Below are 15,963 nucleotides of genomic sequence, written 5' to 3' on the forward strand. Positions count from 1 at the left end.
TCTTCTGCACAGGGAAGGAAACAATCAGCAAAACTAAAAGGCAATCGACGGAATGGGAGAAGATATGTGTAAACGACATATCAAGTAAAGGGTTAGTATCCAAAATCTATAAAGAATGTATCAAACTCAACACCAAAAAACAAATAATCCAGTGAAGAAATGGGCAAAAGACATGAAGAGACACTTCTCCAAAGTAGACATCCAGATGGCCAGCCGGTGCATGAAAAATGTTCAACATCACTCATCATCAGGGAAATACAAATCAAAACCACAATGAGATACCACCTTACACTTGTCAGAATGGCTGACATTAACAACTCAGGCAACAACAGATGTTGGCAAGGATGTGGAGAAAGGATCTGTTTTGCTCTGCTGGTAGGAATGAAAACTGGTGCAGCCACTCTGGAAAACAGTATGGAGCTTCCTCAAAAAATTAAAAATAGAACCAGCCTACGATCCAGCAATTGCACTACTAGGTATTTATACAAGGGATACAGGTATGCTGTTTCAAAGGGGCACATGTACCCCAATGTTTATAGCAGCATTATCGACACCAGCTAAAATATGGAAAGAACCCAAGTGTCCATTGACGGATGAATGGATAAAGAAGATGTGGTGTATATATATACAATGTAGTATTACTCGGCAATCAAAAAGAATGAAATCCTGCCATTTGCAACTACGTGGATGGAACTAGAGGGTGTTATGCTAAGCAAAATTACTCAGTCAGAGAAAGACAAATATATGACTTCACTCATATAAGGACTTTAAGACACAAAACATGAACACAAGGGAAGGAAAGCAAAAATAATATAAAAACAAGGAGGGGGAAAACATAAGAGACAAATATGGAGAACAAACAGAGGTTTACTGGAGGGGTTGTGGGAGGGGGGATGGGCTAAATGGGTGAGGGGCATTAAGGAATCTACTCCTGAAATCATCGTTGCACTATATGATAACTAACTTGGATGCAAATTAAAAAAATACAAAAAAAGAAAAACCCATTTGTTTCAAGATAATACATAACATGTAGTTTAAAAATCAGATATATCAACATACAGCAGTTTAAAAAAAATTTTTTTTAACGTTCATTTATTTTTGAGAGAGAGAGAGAGAGAGAGAGAGAGAGAGAGAGAGCATTAGCAGGGAATCGGCAGAGCGAGGAGACACAGAACCCAAAGCAGGCTCCAGGCTCTGAGCCACCAGCACAGAGCCTGACGTGGGGCTCAAACCCACAAACCGTGAGATCATGTCCTAAGTTGAAGTTGGATGCTTAATTGACTTAGCCACCCAGGTGCCCCAACACATAGCCGCTTTTTGCTTCTCCCTCCTCCATTCCTCAGTCCCGTTGTCCAGAGACAACCACTTTCATCTTTTTTATTTGTTCATCTGGTATTTACCTCTATATTTTAAATAGCTAGCTTATACTAATCTTTTGGTTTATCAATTTTTAAAATGTTCCTTTGACTTTCTATAGACTAGATGATAATTTAGTTTTTTTTCACTGCCACCATTATTTTATTTTCCTTCCTCGTATCCTCCCGATATACTTTATCACAACTTTTTATTTTATTAAAACTCACATTTAAATTATCATGGGTATGTAATTATTATTATTCATTGTTGACCAAAGTAGTATACTATGATTATTTTGTTTTTTGGTAGAAAATATTGTTTTTACTGGAAAATTGTGTCTTTCAGTTCTGGAAAGGGAAATACAGTTGTATCATAAATGAGAGTAGGCTAAACTCGTAACAAACTTTAAACTTTATAAAAGGCCACAAAATGGAGTGGCTTCACTCCCAGATAAGTTTATTTGTCATATAATAGTGCAGAGCAGATGTTTTGGGTCAGCAGGGTCTTCTGCCTTCCTCACCATGTGGTTCCTAAGATCATGTTGTTTACCTTTACCATTTTAGCTCACAGGAAGGTAAAAATACATGGAGACAATTTAACCCCGGCCTGGAAATGGCTCGACATTATTCCCATTTCCATTCCATTTGAGAGCACTTTGTCATTTGGCCCCTTAATTCTTAAGGAAGGAAATCTGAGAGATATTGACTAGTGCCCAGAAAGAAGACAACAGTGGATTTTGGTGGACCACTATCATTCTCTGTCACATATTATTTCTTTGAAAATTTCTTCCCTTCCGTTTTCTCTGTTCTCAATTTCTAGATTTCCTATTAGAGTTTGATTTCCAGGATTGATTTCTTATCTCTTCTGTTTTCCATCTCTTATCTTTTTATGTGTTGGAAGATGTTAATTATATCTTTTTTTTTTTTTAAGTTTAGTTTATTTTGTGAGAGAGCACACACAGGAGGGGCAGAGAGAGAGGGAGAGAGAAAGGGAATCCTAAGCAGGCTCCGCGCTGTGAGCATGGAACCCAGTGTAGGGATTGAACTCATGAACTGTGAGATCATGACTTGAGCTGAAACCAAGACGTTGGATGCCTGACTAAGCCGCCCAGGTGCCCCTAATATATGTTTTACTGAAGATAAACTGTATTGAATTTTCATTTCAACTATAAGAACTCTTTTTTTGTTCTCTGATTATTCCTTTTTCTTGTCTCTTTCACTTCCTGGTTCTGTGACCTTAAGCAAGACACTGCACCTTTTCGAGCCTCAGTTTTCTTGTCTGTAAAATAAAAATAAAATTTGTAATATTACCTTCACGCTAAAATAATGTTGCCTTTTATGCCATTGACTCTGCATCATCAGAAAGATTTGTGTTTTCAGCCAGGGTTCTGCCACTTACTTACTGTAAGACCTTGGGCAAAGATATCTAACTTCCTTATGCATTGGTTTCCTCTTTGCAATATGGAGTCAATAATAATACCTACATCGGTATGTCATTATGAGTCTTCAATGAGATAATGCTTATGAAGCACATCACCTAGCACATGGTATTCCATAACTACTAATCTGAGAAATTATTATCCCTATTCCTCTTAAGAGCTGCAATTCCCATAGAAACATATAAACAATTTTAAGCAAATATAATTAATTAAGGCCATATACAACTGCCAGAATAGTATTATAAAGAAAGTGTTCATTTGCAGCTGGAGTGGATCTGCAAGATTTAATGGACCCACAAATATGATTTGCACAGCTGGTCATTGATGATAATAAGGCCAAGGTGATCAATTTATACCCACTTCTGGAGATTCTAAAATTTAAGCTCTAAAGCATTTGATGGTATCCTGAAGATAATGGGGGAGTCATTGAAGAGTTTTGGAGAGAGGAAGCATATCAGATTTGTGTTTCAGGAAATGAGGATAAATTATTAGTAGTTAAAAAAGATTAGCTTGGGGGCGCCTGGGTGGCTCAGTCGGTTAAGCGTCCGACTTCGGCTCAGGTCATGATCTCGCGGTCTGTGGGTTCGAGCCCTGCCTCAGGCTCTGTGCTGACAGCTCAGAGCCTGGAGCCTGCTTCCGATTCTGTGTCTCCCTCTCTCTCTGACCCTCCCCCATTCATGCTCTGTCTCTCTCTGTCTCAAAAATAAACAAACATTAAAAAAAAAAAAGATTAGCCTGTAAATAAATGATCCCTTGAGAATGGTGACATGACCTGGAGATCATGTTGGCTCATGGAGAAGAGAAGTGGTGTGGGTGATCTAAAACAGTATCTTCCATGGTGGGGTCACTGTGTGAAGGCATGCATGCAACTCCATTCTGCAGTGGGCGTTATTTGTCTGGGGGATCTCCTACAGCTACTGTCACTGATTAACAGTCAGGTGATGGCAAGTACCTTATATTTATTTTGTGCGGAGAGCCATGCCAGATACGAGTGGCTATGTTAAAGACCTGGATTTAGGGGGCGCCTGGGTGGCTCAGTCGGTTAAGCAGCTCTGTATCTCAGCTCAGGTCGTGATCTCACGGTTTCGTGAGTTTGAGCCCCACATCGGGCTCTGTGCTGACAGTGCAGAGCCTGCTTGAGATTTTCTCTCTCCTTTTCTTTCTCTCTGCCCCTCCCCCACTTGCACTGTCTCTCTCTTTCTCTCTCTCTCTCTCTCTCAAAATAAATAAACATTAAAAATTTTTTTTAATTAAAGAAAGACACGGATATGGTATCTTCTTACCAAGGAAATTATCAACAATAGAAAACTAATACTGTTAAGCTATAAGAATTCAGATTAATGAAGAAGAAAGGCAAGTCAATACATTATGATGTATGATGGTGGGGTTATTTAAAATTAACTTCATTCCTTTTATAGATGGTAGAATGTATGTAAATTTGATACATATTAAATATGCTTTATGGAAGATATGAAAATTTAGCATAATTGGATATTTATTTAGAAAATTAAGTCAGTGAAAAATTGTGAGTTACATTGAAGAAAACAACTTTTTTTCCCATTTCTAGAAATAATAAGACAGAAGATAAACAGCTAATTCCAAATGCTATTTATTAATAATTTAACTGCTGGAACATACCACAGATCTATAGTGAGCCTTTTATCTGTGTTGTGCACAGGATGCATTAAAGTGTAATTGTGCACCATGGCTCGCACCCTCCCTGTTCAGTTAGAGAGAGCTGGGAAAAGAATTGGTACGGGGAAGGCAGGCAGGGGAACTAGCCTAAGCTAGATGTGATGTCCACTTTGCACAGACAAGAGGTGGAGATGAGAAGGAAGGAATCAGGAGGAGACTCACCCATGTCAGGAAAGGATTTGGGAGGCTTAACAGCAGGAAGTTCCCAAGTAGCTGCAGAGTGGTGGGAGGAGGGAAAGGGGTTTGAGAAGTGATGTTGTGAGTTAGGAGTTGATATTTTTGAGGACACATGTAATGATTGGAATCTCTGTTTTTCCTTTAAAAAAAATATTTATTTTGAGAGTGAGAGAGACATAGGGCACGTGCAAGCGGGGGAGGAGCAGAGAGAGGGAGAGAAAGAATCCTAATTGTGCACTGTCAGTGCTGAGCCCATCTTGGGGCTTGAACTCATGAACTGTGAGAGATCACAACCTGAACTGAAATCAGGAGTCAGACACTTAACTGACTGAGCCACCCAGGCGCCCCTGGAATCTCTTTTAATGACATTTTTTAATGACTTTTTACTATTGGCTACTGTTTCTGTGTGACTCTGTAAAACTTGTGGGACCTTGGTTTTTTAAAAATTAAGATTACATATAAGATTTACTGAGTATGAATAATCAGTGTATCTTTATATATCTTCATTATACCTTTAATTTTTTTGGCATTATTATAATTAACCTTTTTTGGCATTTTTTTTTTATTTTTTATTTTTATTTTTTTTTTTCAACGTTTATTTATTTTGGGGACAGAGAGAGACAGAGCATGAACGGGGGAGGGGCAGAGAGAGAGGGAGACACAGAATTGGAAACAGGCTCCAGGCTCTGAGCCATCAGCCCAGAGCCCGACGCGGGGCTCGAACTCACGGACCGCGAGATCGTGACCTGGCTGAAGTCGGACGCTTAACCGACTGCGCCACCCAGGCGCCCCGCTTTTTTGGCATTATTATAATTATCCTTTAATTTTTTTCCCTTTATTTGAAAATGTTTTCATGTCCCATTTGATGGACAGTTTTCTGATGAATTCAAATGACTATTATTCTTACACAAATTATTTGATGTAACAAGTCATTCAGTCTATAAACAAATTCTTAAATTGATGTAAGTAAAAAATCTTCTCTATATTTGAAATATGAACTTTCTACTCATTACTCACCTGTATTTACCAGTGACCCTATTTTAATGTATAACTTGTAATAGGTAAGTGTATGTCATTTTTTTCTTGTATTTAAGAAAAAGCTTTCATTCATTTTTCTAATATGTGGAGAAAATAATTTTAATTGCTTACTTAAAAAGCCACTTTGTTAATATACAGATTTTTATGACTCCATTTTCATGTAGTTATAACATACAATAGAAAAATAGGAATTATTTATTTTTAAGAATAACTTCCTCAAATTTGAGGAATTTGAGTTTTATAAAATGTCTTTCCAGGGGCGTCTGGGTGGCTCAGTCAGTTAAGGGTCCAACTTTGACTCAGGTCATACTCTCATGGTTCTCAGGTTCAAGCCCCACATGGGGCTCTCTGCTGTGAGCACGGAGCCCACTTCAGATCCTCTGTCCCCCTCCCTCTCCCCTGCTTGTGCACACACTCTTTCTCCATCTCAAAAATAAATAAACATTAAAAAAAAAAAGTAAAATGTCTTTCCATTTCTTCTGAAAAGTTAATATTTAGTTTGGTTTATAAGGCTAAAACTGCTTATTCATTCATTTATGAAGGGCCTATGATAATAACAGTACTAGTAATAATAATACTAACAACAGTAAGTAATAGTAATGGTAGAGGTCAAGATGCTATTTACTAGATGTCAGACCCTGTGGATAGTTATTGCTGTTGTTGTTGTTGTTATTGGTTTACCTGTTTTATACATGAGAACACTGCAGCCCGGAAAGGTTAACTAACTTATCCAAAGTCACATAGCTAGTATGATTTAAACCCAATTAGTCTGGCTCCAGAGTCTGTGCTCTCAGAACACTATCCAGCTTTCCAGTCTTCAAGCAGTCATAGTCTACAATGAGAAGAGACAACTCATTACAACTCACTGTTGTTACTTTACCAGTATACTCTGTAGGAACTCAGATGAAGGAGCCATAATCTCTGCCTGGGACATCAAGAATGAAGCAAGTCTTAAAGTAGAAAATTGCCAGAAAGGCACAAAGAGTTGAAGGATCAAGTACTTCCCGTGCAAAGGCACAGAGGCATCAAAATGCATAATGTGTTTGGAGGATGACAAGATTTCTGGTGTAACTGGAGTCCAGTGTGAATGGGAAGGAGGGATGGGAGATAAAGCTGGAAAGACTGAGAACAGATTATGAAGAGCCTTCTATGCCCTGAACAAACCAACTATGGAAAATTTGAGGAGGGGGCAATCAAGGAAATTTGAATATGGAGTGGGTATTAGTTACTAAAGAATTACTGTTAATTTTTAAGCGTGATAATTACATTGTGGTTATGTAAGATTTATCTTTTTGTTCAGTTAAGGATCCTAACAAAATCCAGTTGTTGTATTTGGATGTAATGTCACATAGGTCTTTTTTTAGTGTTTATTTATTTTTGAGAGAGAGAGAGAGAGAGAGAGAGAGACAGAATCTGAGCAGGCTCCACGCTCTGAGCTGTCAGCACAGAGCCCAACGTAGGGCTCAAACCCAAAAACCATGAGATCATGACATGAGCCAAAGCCAGACACTTAGCTGACTGAGCCACCTAGGTGCCCTCACATGGGTCTTTTAAAGTCTCTTTTCATTGACAATAGCGTCTGTTCCCCTTTTTATGTCATTGATTTTTTGAAAACCTGAGTTAATTATCCTACAGAATTTCCTCCATTCTGGGTTTGTCAGATTGCTTCCTAATGATGTCATTTAACTTGTTCCACTGTCTCCTGTATTGATATCCTGGAGGTTATATTTAAAGACTTGATTAGATTTAGATTAGGTTTTATTTTGGCAATCATATTTTGTAAGTGGTGTTGTGCAGTTCATATTTCATCTCATCAGGAGACAAACATTTAGTAATGCTAAGATTGAGCAGTGGGTTCAGATGGAGACAGCTTAATCCATTGTAAAGTTCCTCATCAGCCTTACACTTAATTGTTTGACCATTCATTGATGAACACTGTATGATTCAGTCATTTCATTAGAGGTTACAAAAAGGTGATATTCTAATCCTGTCATTCCTCGTGCATTTATTGGCTAGAGTAGTTTTAAGAGAATAACTTTCTCTCATCTACCACAACAATTTAATTACTTTAAAATACAATTCATACCAGAGAGAGAGAATAAGTGCCTAATTCATTTCCTTCAGTTATCAATTTAGAGAGAAGTTGTTACCCCAGGAACTAACATTGGCATCTAATGAGTTTCTTTTATCTTTCTCTCTTTCTCTATTTCTCTCTCCCTCATCCCCCCCCATCCCTTTATTAGCACTATGAACTTCTGTGTAACTTTTTTCCATATGTCTTATGTAGTTGCACACATTTTTCTTTTTTTTTTTTTTTTTTATTTATTTTTGGGACAGAGAGAGACAGAGCATGAACGGGGGAGGGGCAGAGAGAGACGGAGACACAGAATCGGAAACAGGCTGCAGGCTCCGAGCCATCAGCCCAGAGCCTGACGCGGGGCTCGAACTCACGGACCGCGAGATCGTGACCTGGCTGAAGTCGGACGCTTAACCGACTGCGCCACCCAGGCGCCCCAACACACATTTTTCTTGTTGGTGCTCAATCCTCCATTCAAGTTGACCATGTCCTTTTTATATTACTCCCATTAGTATGTGAGAGATTCCCTGCTTTCTGGCACAAGATAGACCAGGCTCATCTTGTATATTTCCTAACACAGACTTGGAATCAGCCATTTCTACCAAAAACTCTTGTTCTTTTTAGTGAGGAATGGTTCTTAGAGACTATAATCTGGATGCTAGGGCTTCTCATTGACATTGGATTGTAATTGCTTCTAAGCTTTTTTAGTAGACAGAATTATATCTCATTATTTTCTAAATTTTTTTAATGTTTTATTTATTTTTGAGAGAGAGAGAACATGAGTGAGGAGGGGCAGAGAGAGAAGGAGACAGAGAATCCAAAGCAGGCTCTGTACTGTCAGTGCAAAGCCTGATGTGGGGCTCGAACCCATGAACCATGAGATCATGACCTGAGCTGAATTATAAATAAATTATCAAATAAATAAATTATCAAAAGCCAATACCTCAAGGTAGTAAGGTTGAAATGACACTTAACCGACTGAGCCACCCAGGTGCCCCATCATTATTTTTAAAGTAAGCAAATATATCTAGATTAAAAGCAAAACTTCTTGCCTATATTGAGGAGGCCAAGTGTTTGTTGAATGACATTTTATAAAACTTTTCCAACTACTACCTGACATTGTTTGCTTCCAGCAAAAACAAAAGTCATTTTTGCCCTTATGTGATATGTGTTCTTGAGATATTCTTGCACAAGCTCTTCTAGCCGTTTTTTTTTTTTTTTGGTATAATATTTACTGTAGCTCACTTCTAGATGAGACAACTGCTCTTACATTCTAGCTTTTATTAAATTTGAAAGTGATCTTAGATGCTGTGATTTTTTTTTTCAACGTTTTTATTTATTTTTGGGACAGAGAGAGACAGAGCATGAACGGGGGAGGGACAGAGGGAGAGGGAGACACAGAATCGGAAACAGGCTCCAGGCTCCGAGCCATCAGCCCAGAGCCTGACGCGGGGCTCGAACTCACGGACCGCGAGATCGTGACCTGGCTGAAGTGGGACGCTTAACCGACTGCGCCACCCAGGCGCCCCGATGCTGTGATTTTTTGAATAAGCATGCATCTATAGTAGTGTGCCTTCTCCAAACTAACATAGTTCTTTAGAGTCTAGACTGTATGATACAAACTACAAATCAAGGAAGGAAGATGTAATTCAATTCTATAAAATAGTGATTCAACATTTACTGGATTAATCTTTCCATTAGCAACCTGACATGAATTAGTCATTGTGGAGGCATAGTGATTCATTGTGGTCCCTGGCCTTGGGAACTTTTTTCTTAAGTGGAATAGGATAGATGAGATATTTATTCTGTACCAAGAATAAGGATATTAATGTTATTGAGATTTGAAACTTCAGATAGGCTTAATTTGTGGAGCACATTTGTATATAGTAGGCAATAAATTATCAAAAGCCAATATCCTCAAGGGTAGTAAGGTTGAAATGACATATGTGAATTATAGATCCCTTAAAGGGTACTGAGTAAAATTAAGGATTTCTCTGTCTATCCCAAAGTATTGCTAACTTTAAGAAACTCATCTCAGAGAATGACATTTTCACTCTCAGGCACAAACTAGTGGGATGCAACCAGTGTTCTGACCAAGAGGAGTATTTTAAAAAATATTTTCTTAGTTCTCAAAAATAAATAGTATATCACAGATGGTTCCAATACACTTCACCCAATGAAAGGAAAAAGAGAACTAATTATACACAAAAGTTGGGAGTATAAACTTTTAGTAGATAGTCTCAGTTTGGAAATTGGATTAAGAAATGAGAAAATGTTGGCTGGAGATCATACAGCCTTTTGTGTAAGCCAGAGTTTGACTTTCATTAGAGTTCTAGTATTAAGAATTTCAGTCAGAGTTTGAAACTTATTACCTTCATTATATGCCTACTTTGTGCAAAATATTATGCTAAGCACTCTTTGGAAATTGAGGTGGGGATGGAGAAAAGTAACAAGATACAGACACCATATGGAGATGGGGGTAGAGGAGGAGAGGAGAAGGTAACGAGAACAGGAAGGTAACAAGGAGACTGAAGTTGTTTGAAATGACGTGAAGAAAACAGATTTATAACAATTTATTGATGATGTCACCTAGTACAGATTGAAAAAAGTGCTAACTTGGTATTACAGATAAGCTGTTGTAAGAATACGAAGGAGAGAGAGAATAGTCCCGAGTGGTGGGTGATTGTGAAAGACTTCAAGGAGGAGGGGATATTAAACTAAAGCCTTGAAAGATGGGAGAGAATCTTAGAGGAAGAAGCATAAGAAGGACGTTCTAGGTTGAGAGAATGGCGTCCTCCAAAGAGATAGGGAGTGGGATGAGAAATGAAACTGGGAAGTTAAGTTTAGGGCCAAATTACAAAAGTCCAGAAATATCTCAGTAATAAGTCTAGATTTTAATGATGTTTGCTCTTTATCTAGGCCAAGTCTTTATCTCATACTCTCCAGAGTACTCTACCAATAAACAAGTGTTCTCCTTCACACTTTAGAAAATACACCCCTCTTGGGGGCGCCTGGGTGGCTCAGTGGGTTAAGCGTCGGACTCTTGGTTTCGGCTCAGGTCCTGATCTCACGATTTCGTTGAGTTCGAGCCCCATGTTAGTACGGAACCCACTTAGGATTCTTTCTCTCTCCCTCCTTGTCTGCGCCCTCCCCTGCCCCCATCTCTGTCTCTCTCAAAATAAAGAAATAAACTTGAAAAAAAAAAAAGAAAGAAAATACACCCCTCTTTATGACATTTTAACATTTTTTCCATCTATAACTCTACTATGTGTACCAGCAGTCTGATTTTCAAGTTCTTTGGTAAGAGAAATTATTAACACTATAAATAGGCATTTTTAAATATTCTTCAAATAATCATGCCTATCTGAATACATTAGCATTTAATGTTAATATGAATTATTCAGGGAATACTCAAAGGACATTTATAAATAGTATTCAGCATAAAACAGACAAAAATGAATAAATATTACCCTAGTTTAATGAATCCTCTCAAAAATCCTTATTTACCATTTGCCCTATTGTATTTGTAGATTTGATTTTGCAAAGTATCCTGTTTCCTAAGTTGTGGGAGAGAGATTTTATTCTTGAATCTGAATTTCATGTAGATCTTACCTTATAAAAAACAGTGCATTATTTTTTATTGCTCAACAAATGTTATCACTTACATTTGATGAGTTACATCTTGAAGTTTTGTGTAAGAGTGGTTTTGCTTTGATTTTCATCTATTCAGTTTTCTTATCCGTTCATTTCAGTTCTCATTTGTTCAGTGGTCTTTTTTGCTTCTTAAAAGTATTTTTTTGCTAGAATTTTTCTAACTTGCAGAATTCATGGTAAATTTGAAAGATTATGCAGGTCCTTCATGGATATCATTTTTCTTCTGTTCTCAACATTATAGGAAAGCACTTTTTCAAGAATTGAGATCATTTGAGTTTTTTCCCAGTGGGCTTTGTATTAGAACCACAAAAATTAATATTGTATTTAACTGAAGTGAAAGGATAGAAGTTTTTTATCCTACACTCTACTCACTTCCCAGTCTTCTACAACTGTATCTGCCTTTGTTCTGTTCTTTTACTATTTATCACACAATTGTCAATTGTATTATTTAATACTGGACTTGTTTTACTTGAGCTACTGTTGTTCATTTTCTTGAAACCTTACAATACACTGGAATGTAACTCAAACCTAGATTTATTTCAGTGTTGAATTTGACACTTGAGGCATTGTTATTAAATTAGGAAAGGAACAGATATAATGTGCCCATCCTGAATGGTTTCCTACAGTAGACATTGTGTTTTTCTAGTGCAGTTTTTGCTACGAGCAGTAATTCATGAGATCAGTGAGTCAGCCAGTGCACAGCTATTTATTATTGGTCATCTACAGTATACAAATCAACTATATGTGCATGTAATATCTATCCTTACCTTCTTTCTGAACTCCAGATGCACATATTCTACTGCCAAGGAGACATCTTTACTTAGATAGCAGGCATCTCAAAGTTAACACGGTTAGAAACAAACTTCCAGTTTTTTCACTGACCTGTACCTCTTCTAGTTTATTCATCTTAAAAATTGGCACCACCCTCTACCCAATTATTTGGGCCAAAATTTTGGGAGCCGTTCTTGAATCCTTTGTTTCCCTCACCCCAAATTTGTTCCCTGCTCTACCCCACCACCTACAACATCAGCAAGGCCATTGACTCTTCCTACGGACAATATGCGTGATGTGCACACAGGCCTTTTCTGCACTCCTGCTACCCCAGTCCAGGCCACCGTTGTCTCCAGCTGGACTTCTGCTCCTGCTCCTAACTCCCCAGTTCATTTTTCCCTCTTTTATAATAGATTCTCCACAGATACCTAGAGTGATCTTTTTAAAGCATGTATTAGGCCGTGGTCATGTCTCACTTTAAACTCTCTAAAGGCTTCCTCCCACACTTCAACACCACACTCCTAACCTTAGCCTATAGAGCTGTATGTGATCTGGCCCCTGCCCTTTTCCACTCTTGCCTCATTTCACACCATTCCCTGCGTTTCCCCTACATTCCAGCCACACTGGCCTTACTTTTCTCTAACTCACCAAACTGGTTCTTGCCTTGGAACCTTTGCACAGTTAGTTCCCTTTACCTGGAATGCTTTGCTCCTTCCCTGACCACTCAGTCTAAAGTAAAGTAAATTAAGTTGTTGCACCATGTAGTATACGTATTTTAATGTCTTCAGTTTCATAGCACTTCTCAGAATGCAAAACTTTTCATTGTTTATAATCTGCCTCTTCCCCCCACTAAATAGTATTCCCACTAAAAAATATGACTCTAGGAAGGCAGTGACCTGTGTACTTACTAATGTATCCCAGCATCTGGAACAGTGCCAGACACATCGTAAATAGTCGGTGGGTATTGAATGAACAGTGTTTGAATGGACTGTGACAAATGTTACCTATGCGTCCCTTAACAGCAGTATTGAAATGATTCTTTTGATACCATTAATATTATTTTATTAATAGGATAACAGAGCTCTCTATTTCTCTCTTGTTTATGCTTTAGATATGAAGCCCCACAGATCGCCTTACGTTGTGGGATTATGCTGAGAGAATGTATCCGACATGAACCACTTGCCAAAATCATCCTCTTTTCTAATCAGTTCCGAGATTTCTTTAAGTATGTGGAGTTGTCAACATTTGATATTGCTTCAGATGCCTTTGCTACTTTTAAGGTAATTTTTTTTTAATCAGCTAGTTCATTTAGTTTCAGCATTTAGTTAAAGTCAATTGGCCTCCAAAGAAACAGTTTAATTAAAACGCAGAAAAAGCTATTCCTGAGGCCTGAGTATAACCGACTGTGAATTACGACACAAACCGCAAGAGCATCGATAATGCAGTCTATTAGACCAGTCTATCACATTGTGGAAAAAAACAACTCAAAATACTTGTCACACACTCATACAGAATGAATTGCAATATATAAATGTAGTATTCTATGCAAAGCATGCTTTCATTTATGTTAAAAACAAAGGGTATAAGCTGTCACTTAAGGTGCACTGAGTACCTCTGGAAGGTTATCAGGGAAGCAGGAACAGTGTTTACCTGCAGGGAAGAGAACTGGGTAGCAAAGGGAGCTGGAGAATGATATCTTTGAACATGAAGGACATCACATTACCTTATCAATGTAATTATAAATTCCCCTACAGTGAAACAAAATAGTAAGAAATGATACTTTTTTTCCATAATCATCTATATTCTTATAAACTTATAATCTACTGTTACTTACAGGTAATAAATTTAATCTTAGTTTTTAAATTAAAAAAATTTTTAATTGTTATAAAATAACATACAACATGATATTGCCATCTTACCGTTCTTTAGTGCACAGTTCAGTAGTGCTAAGTATATTCATATTATTTGTGCAACTAATATCTATTAGATAACAATGCTCCATTTCCCCCTCCTCCCAGTGTCTGGCAACCACCATCTACTTTTGGTTTTGGAGTTTGACCATCAAAAAGATGTTCAGAGAGCATATTAGAACTAATGTAGCTAATTTGCAAACTAAAATACTAGAACTTATACATCCAATGAATGATATCACCTTAAAGGTCCTATCTTAGAAAATGATTTCCTTTTTCTTATGATCCTGCCATTATTTCATATATTTTGAAACTGGTATCATTTTCTGTGGCATGTTCATTTTTCAGTAATGTCAAATGTTTATCCTTCGAGGGCAGATAAAGTTTTGGAAACAGCACAAGGCTATTTGACATTCAGGTTCATGGGTCAAGTGGGTGATCTTGGTAGCTAGAACTGTTTTCGGTTTTGGTAATAATAATGAGATTGATAATAAAAATAAAATTTATTTTTAAATTTCTAAATAATAGTAAAATAATAAAATAATAAATAGTAATAAAAATTCTAAAATAGAGTCTGATTTTCTTCAGTGCATACCAATTGCCTCTGAAGATGATTTTAAAAGAGGAATTCTGAAAATATTTTATGCTGATGATGTAACAGCATCATTGACCAAAAACAAAAAAAAAGTCAATTACAAATAGATAAGACTCATTCAAATGTATATATTCAGATTTGTTTCTATAAAAGCATTTTGGGGCGACTGGGTAACTCAGTTGGTTAAGTGACTGACTCTTGATTTCGGCTCAGGTCATGATCTCACAGTTCATGAGATCGAGCCCCATGTCAGCTCCACTCTGATGGCATAGAACCTGCTTGGGATTCTCTCTCTCTCTCTCTCTCTCTCTTTGCCTCCCTTTCTCCCTCTCCCTCTCTCTGCCCCTCCCCACCCAGCAATCACTCTATCTCAAAATAAATAAACTTCAAAAAAATAAAATAAAAAGCATTTCAGCAATTTACTTGCTCCATTTACATCATTCCAGATTTACTTCTACATTTTTTAGGATATAAATATATATTTTTACTTAATTGTAATACATGTATGGCTTTTTATTTTTATATATTACCTTAAATACTTATTTTAACAGTATTGACATAGTCCATATACCAATATTTGTAAATACTTTAATCTTATTACTTTATGTAAATGACTTGAAAGTTGTCTAGGACCTGGATGATAAATAGTATCTTTTTTTCTAACGTTTATCTATTTATTTCAAGAGGGAGAGAGAGTACACATTAACAGGCAAGGGAGGGGAAAGAGGGAGGAAGAGGTTGGGGCTGAACACTAAGGAGAGTTGCCTGGTGGGTGGAGGAAAGGGTAGCAAGGGCGACAAGCATGGGTGTGTGCTCAGAGTGCTGTCAGACCTGGAGCCTGTTCTGTTTGACAGGCTACTTGGTCTCTCACCCAGCAAAGCAAAAGCATGGTGGCTACAGATGAACCTCCCAAAGTATATCTAACAGCACATGGTGAGAGAGGCCTTGATGCATGAAATCTGTTGAATGACATTTAACACAAAAGATGATTCCATTTCTTCCTGGCAAAATGTCTGTGCCTAGATAACTAAGATGTTTTCTATTAATAGCACAGTACCGTTCTTTCCCCCTTTTCTATCTGATGACTCTGCTATCATGGAAACAAAGTTGGCTCCTTTTTTGAAAGACTGTATGTAAGTGAAGCTTCACAAATAATTATAAACAAAGAACAAACTCTAACGGAGGGAAAAAGTAAATAGAAACGTATGTACTTTTCAAAATTTCCCCAAAGATTTTTCAACGTTTAATAGAA

The 15,963-nt window shown here is 37.5% G+C and overlaps 1 protein-coding gene across 7 annotated transcripts in view; it reads left to right on the forward strand.

Moving 5' to 3' along the window:
- CAB39L (calcium binding protein 39 like) overlaps positions 1 to 15,963 on the forward strand; it is a 128,569-nt gene that overhangs the window by 74,704 nt on the left and 37,902 nt on the right. For all 7 annotated transcript variants that reach the window (XM_043578689.1, XM_043578671.1, XM_043578725.1 and 4 more), the window contains one exon: positions 13,318 to 13,486. In XM_043578689.1, coding sequence (XP_043434624.1) covers positions 13,318 to 13,486 — 169 coding nt within the window. The remainder of the gene's footprint in view (positions 1 to 13,317; positions 13,487 to 15,963) is intronic.

The sequence above is a fragment of the Prionailurus bengalensis genome, chromosome A1 (genome assembly GCF_016509475.1).
Source record: "Prionailurus bengalensis isolate Pbe53 chromosome A1, Fcat_Pben_1.1_paternal_pri, whole genome shotgun sequence".
In the NCBI taxonomy this organism is placed as follows: Eukaryota; Metazoa; Chordata; class Mammalia; order Carnivora; family Felidae; genus Prionailurus; species Prionailurus bengalensis.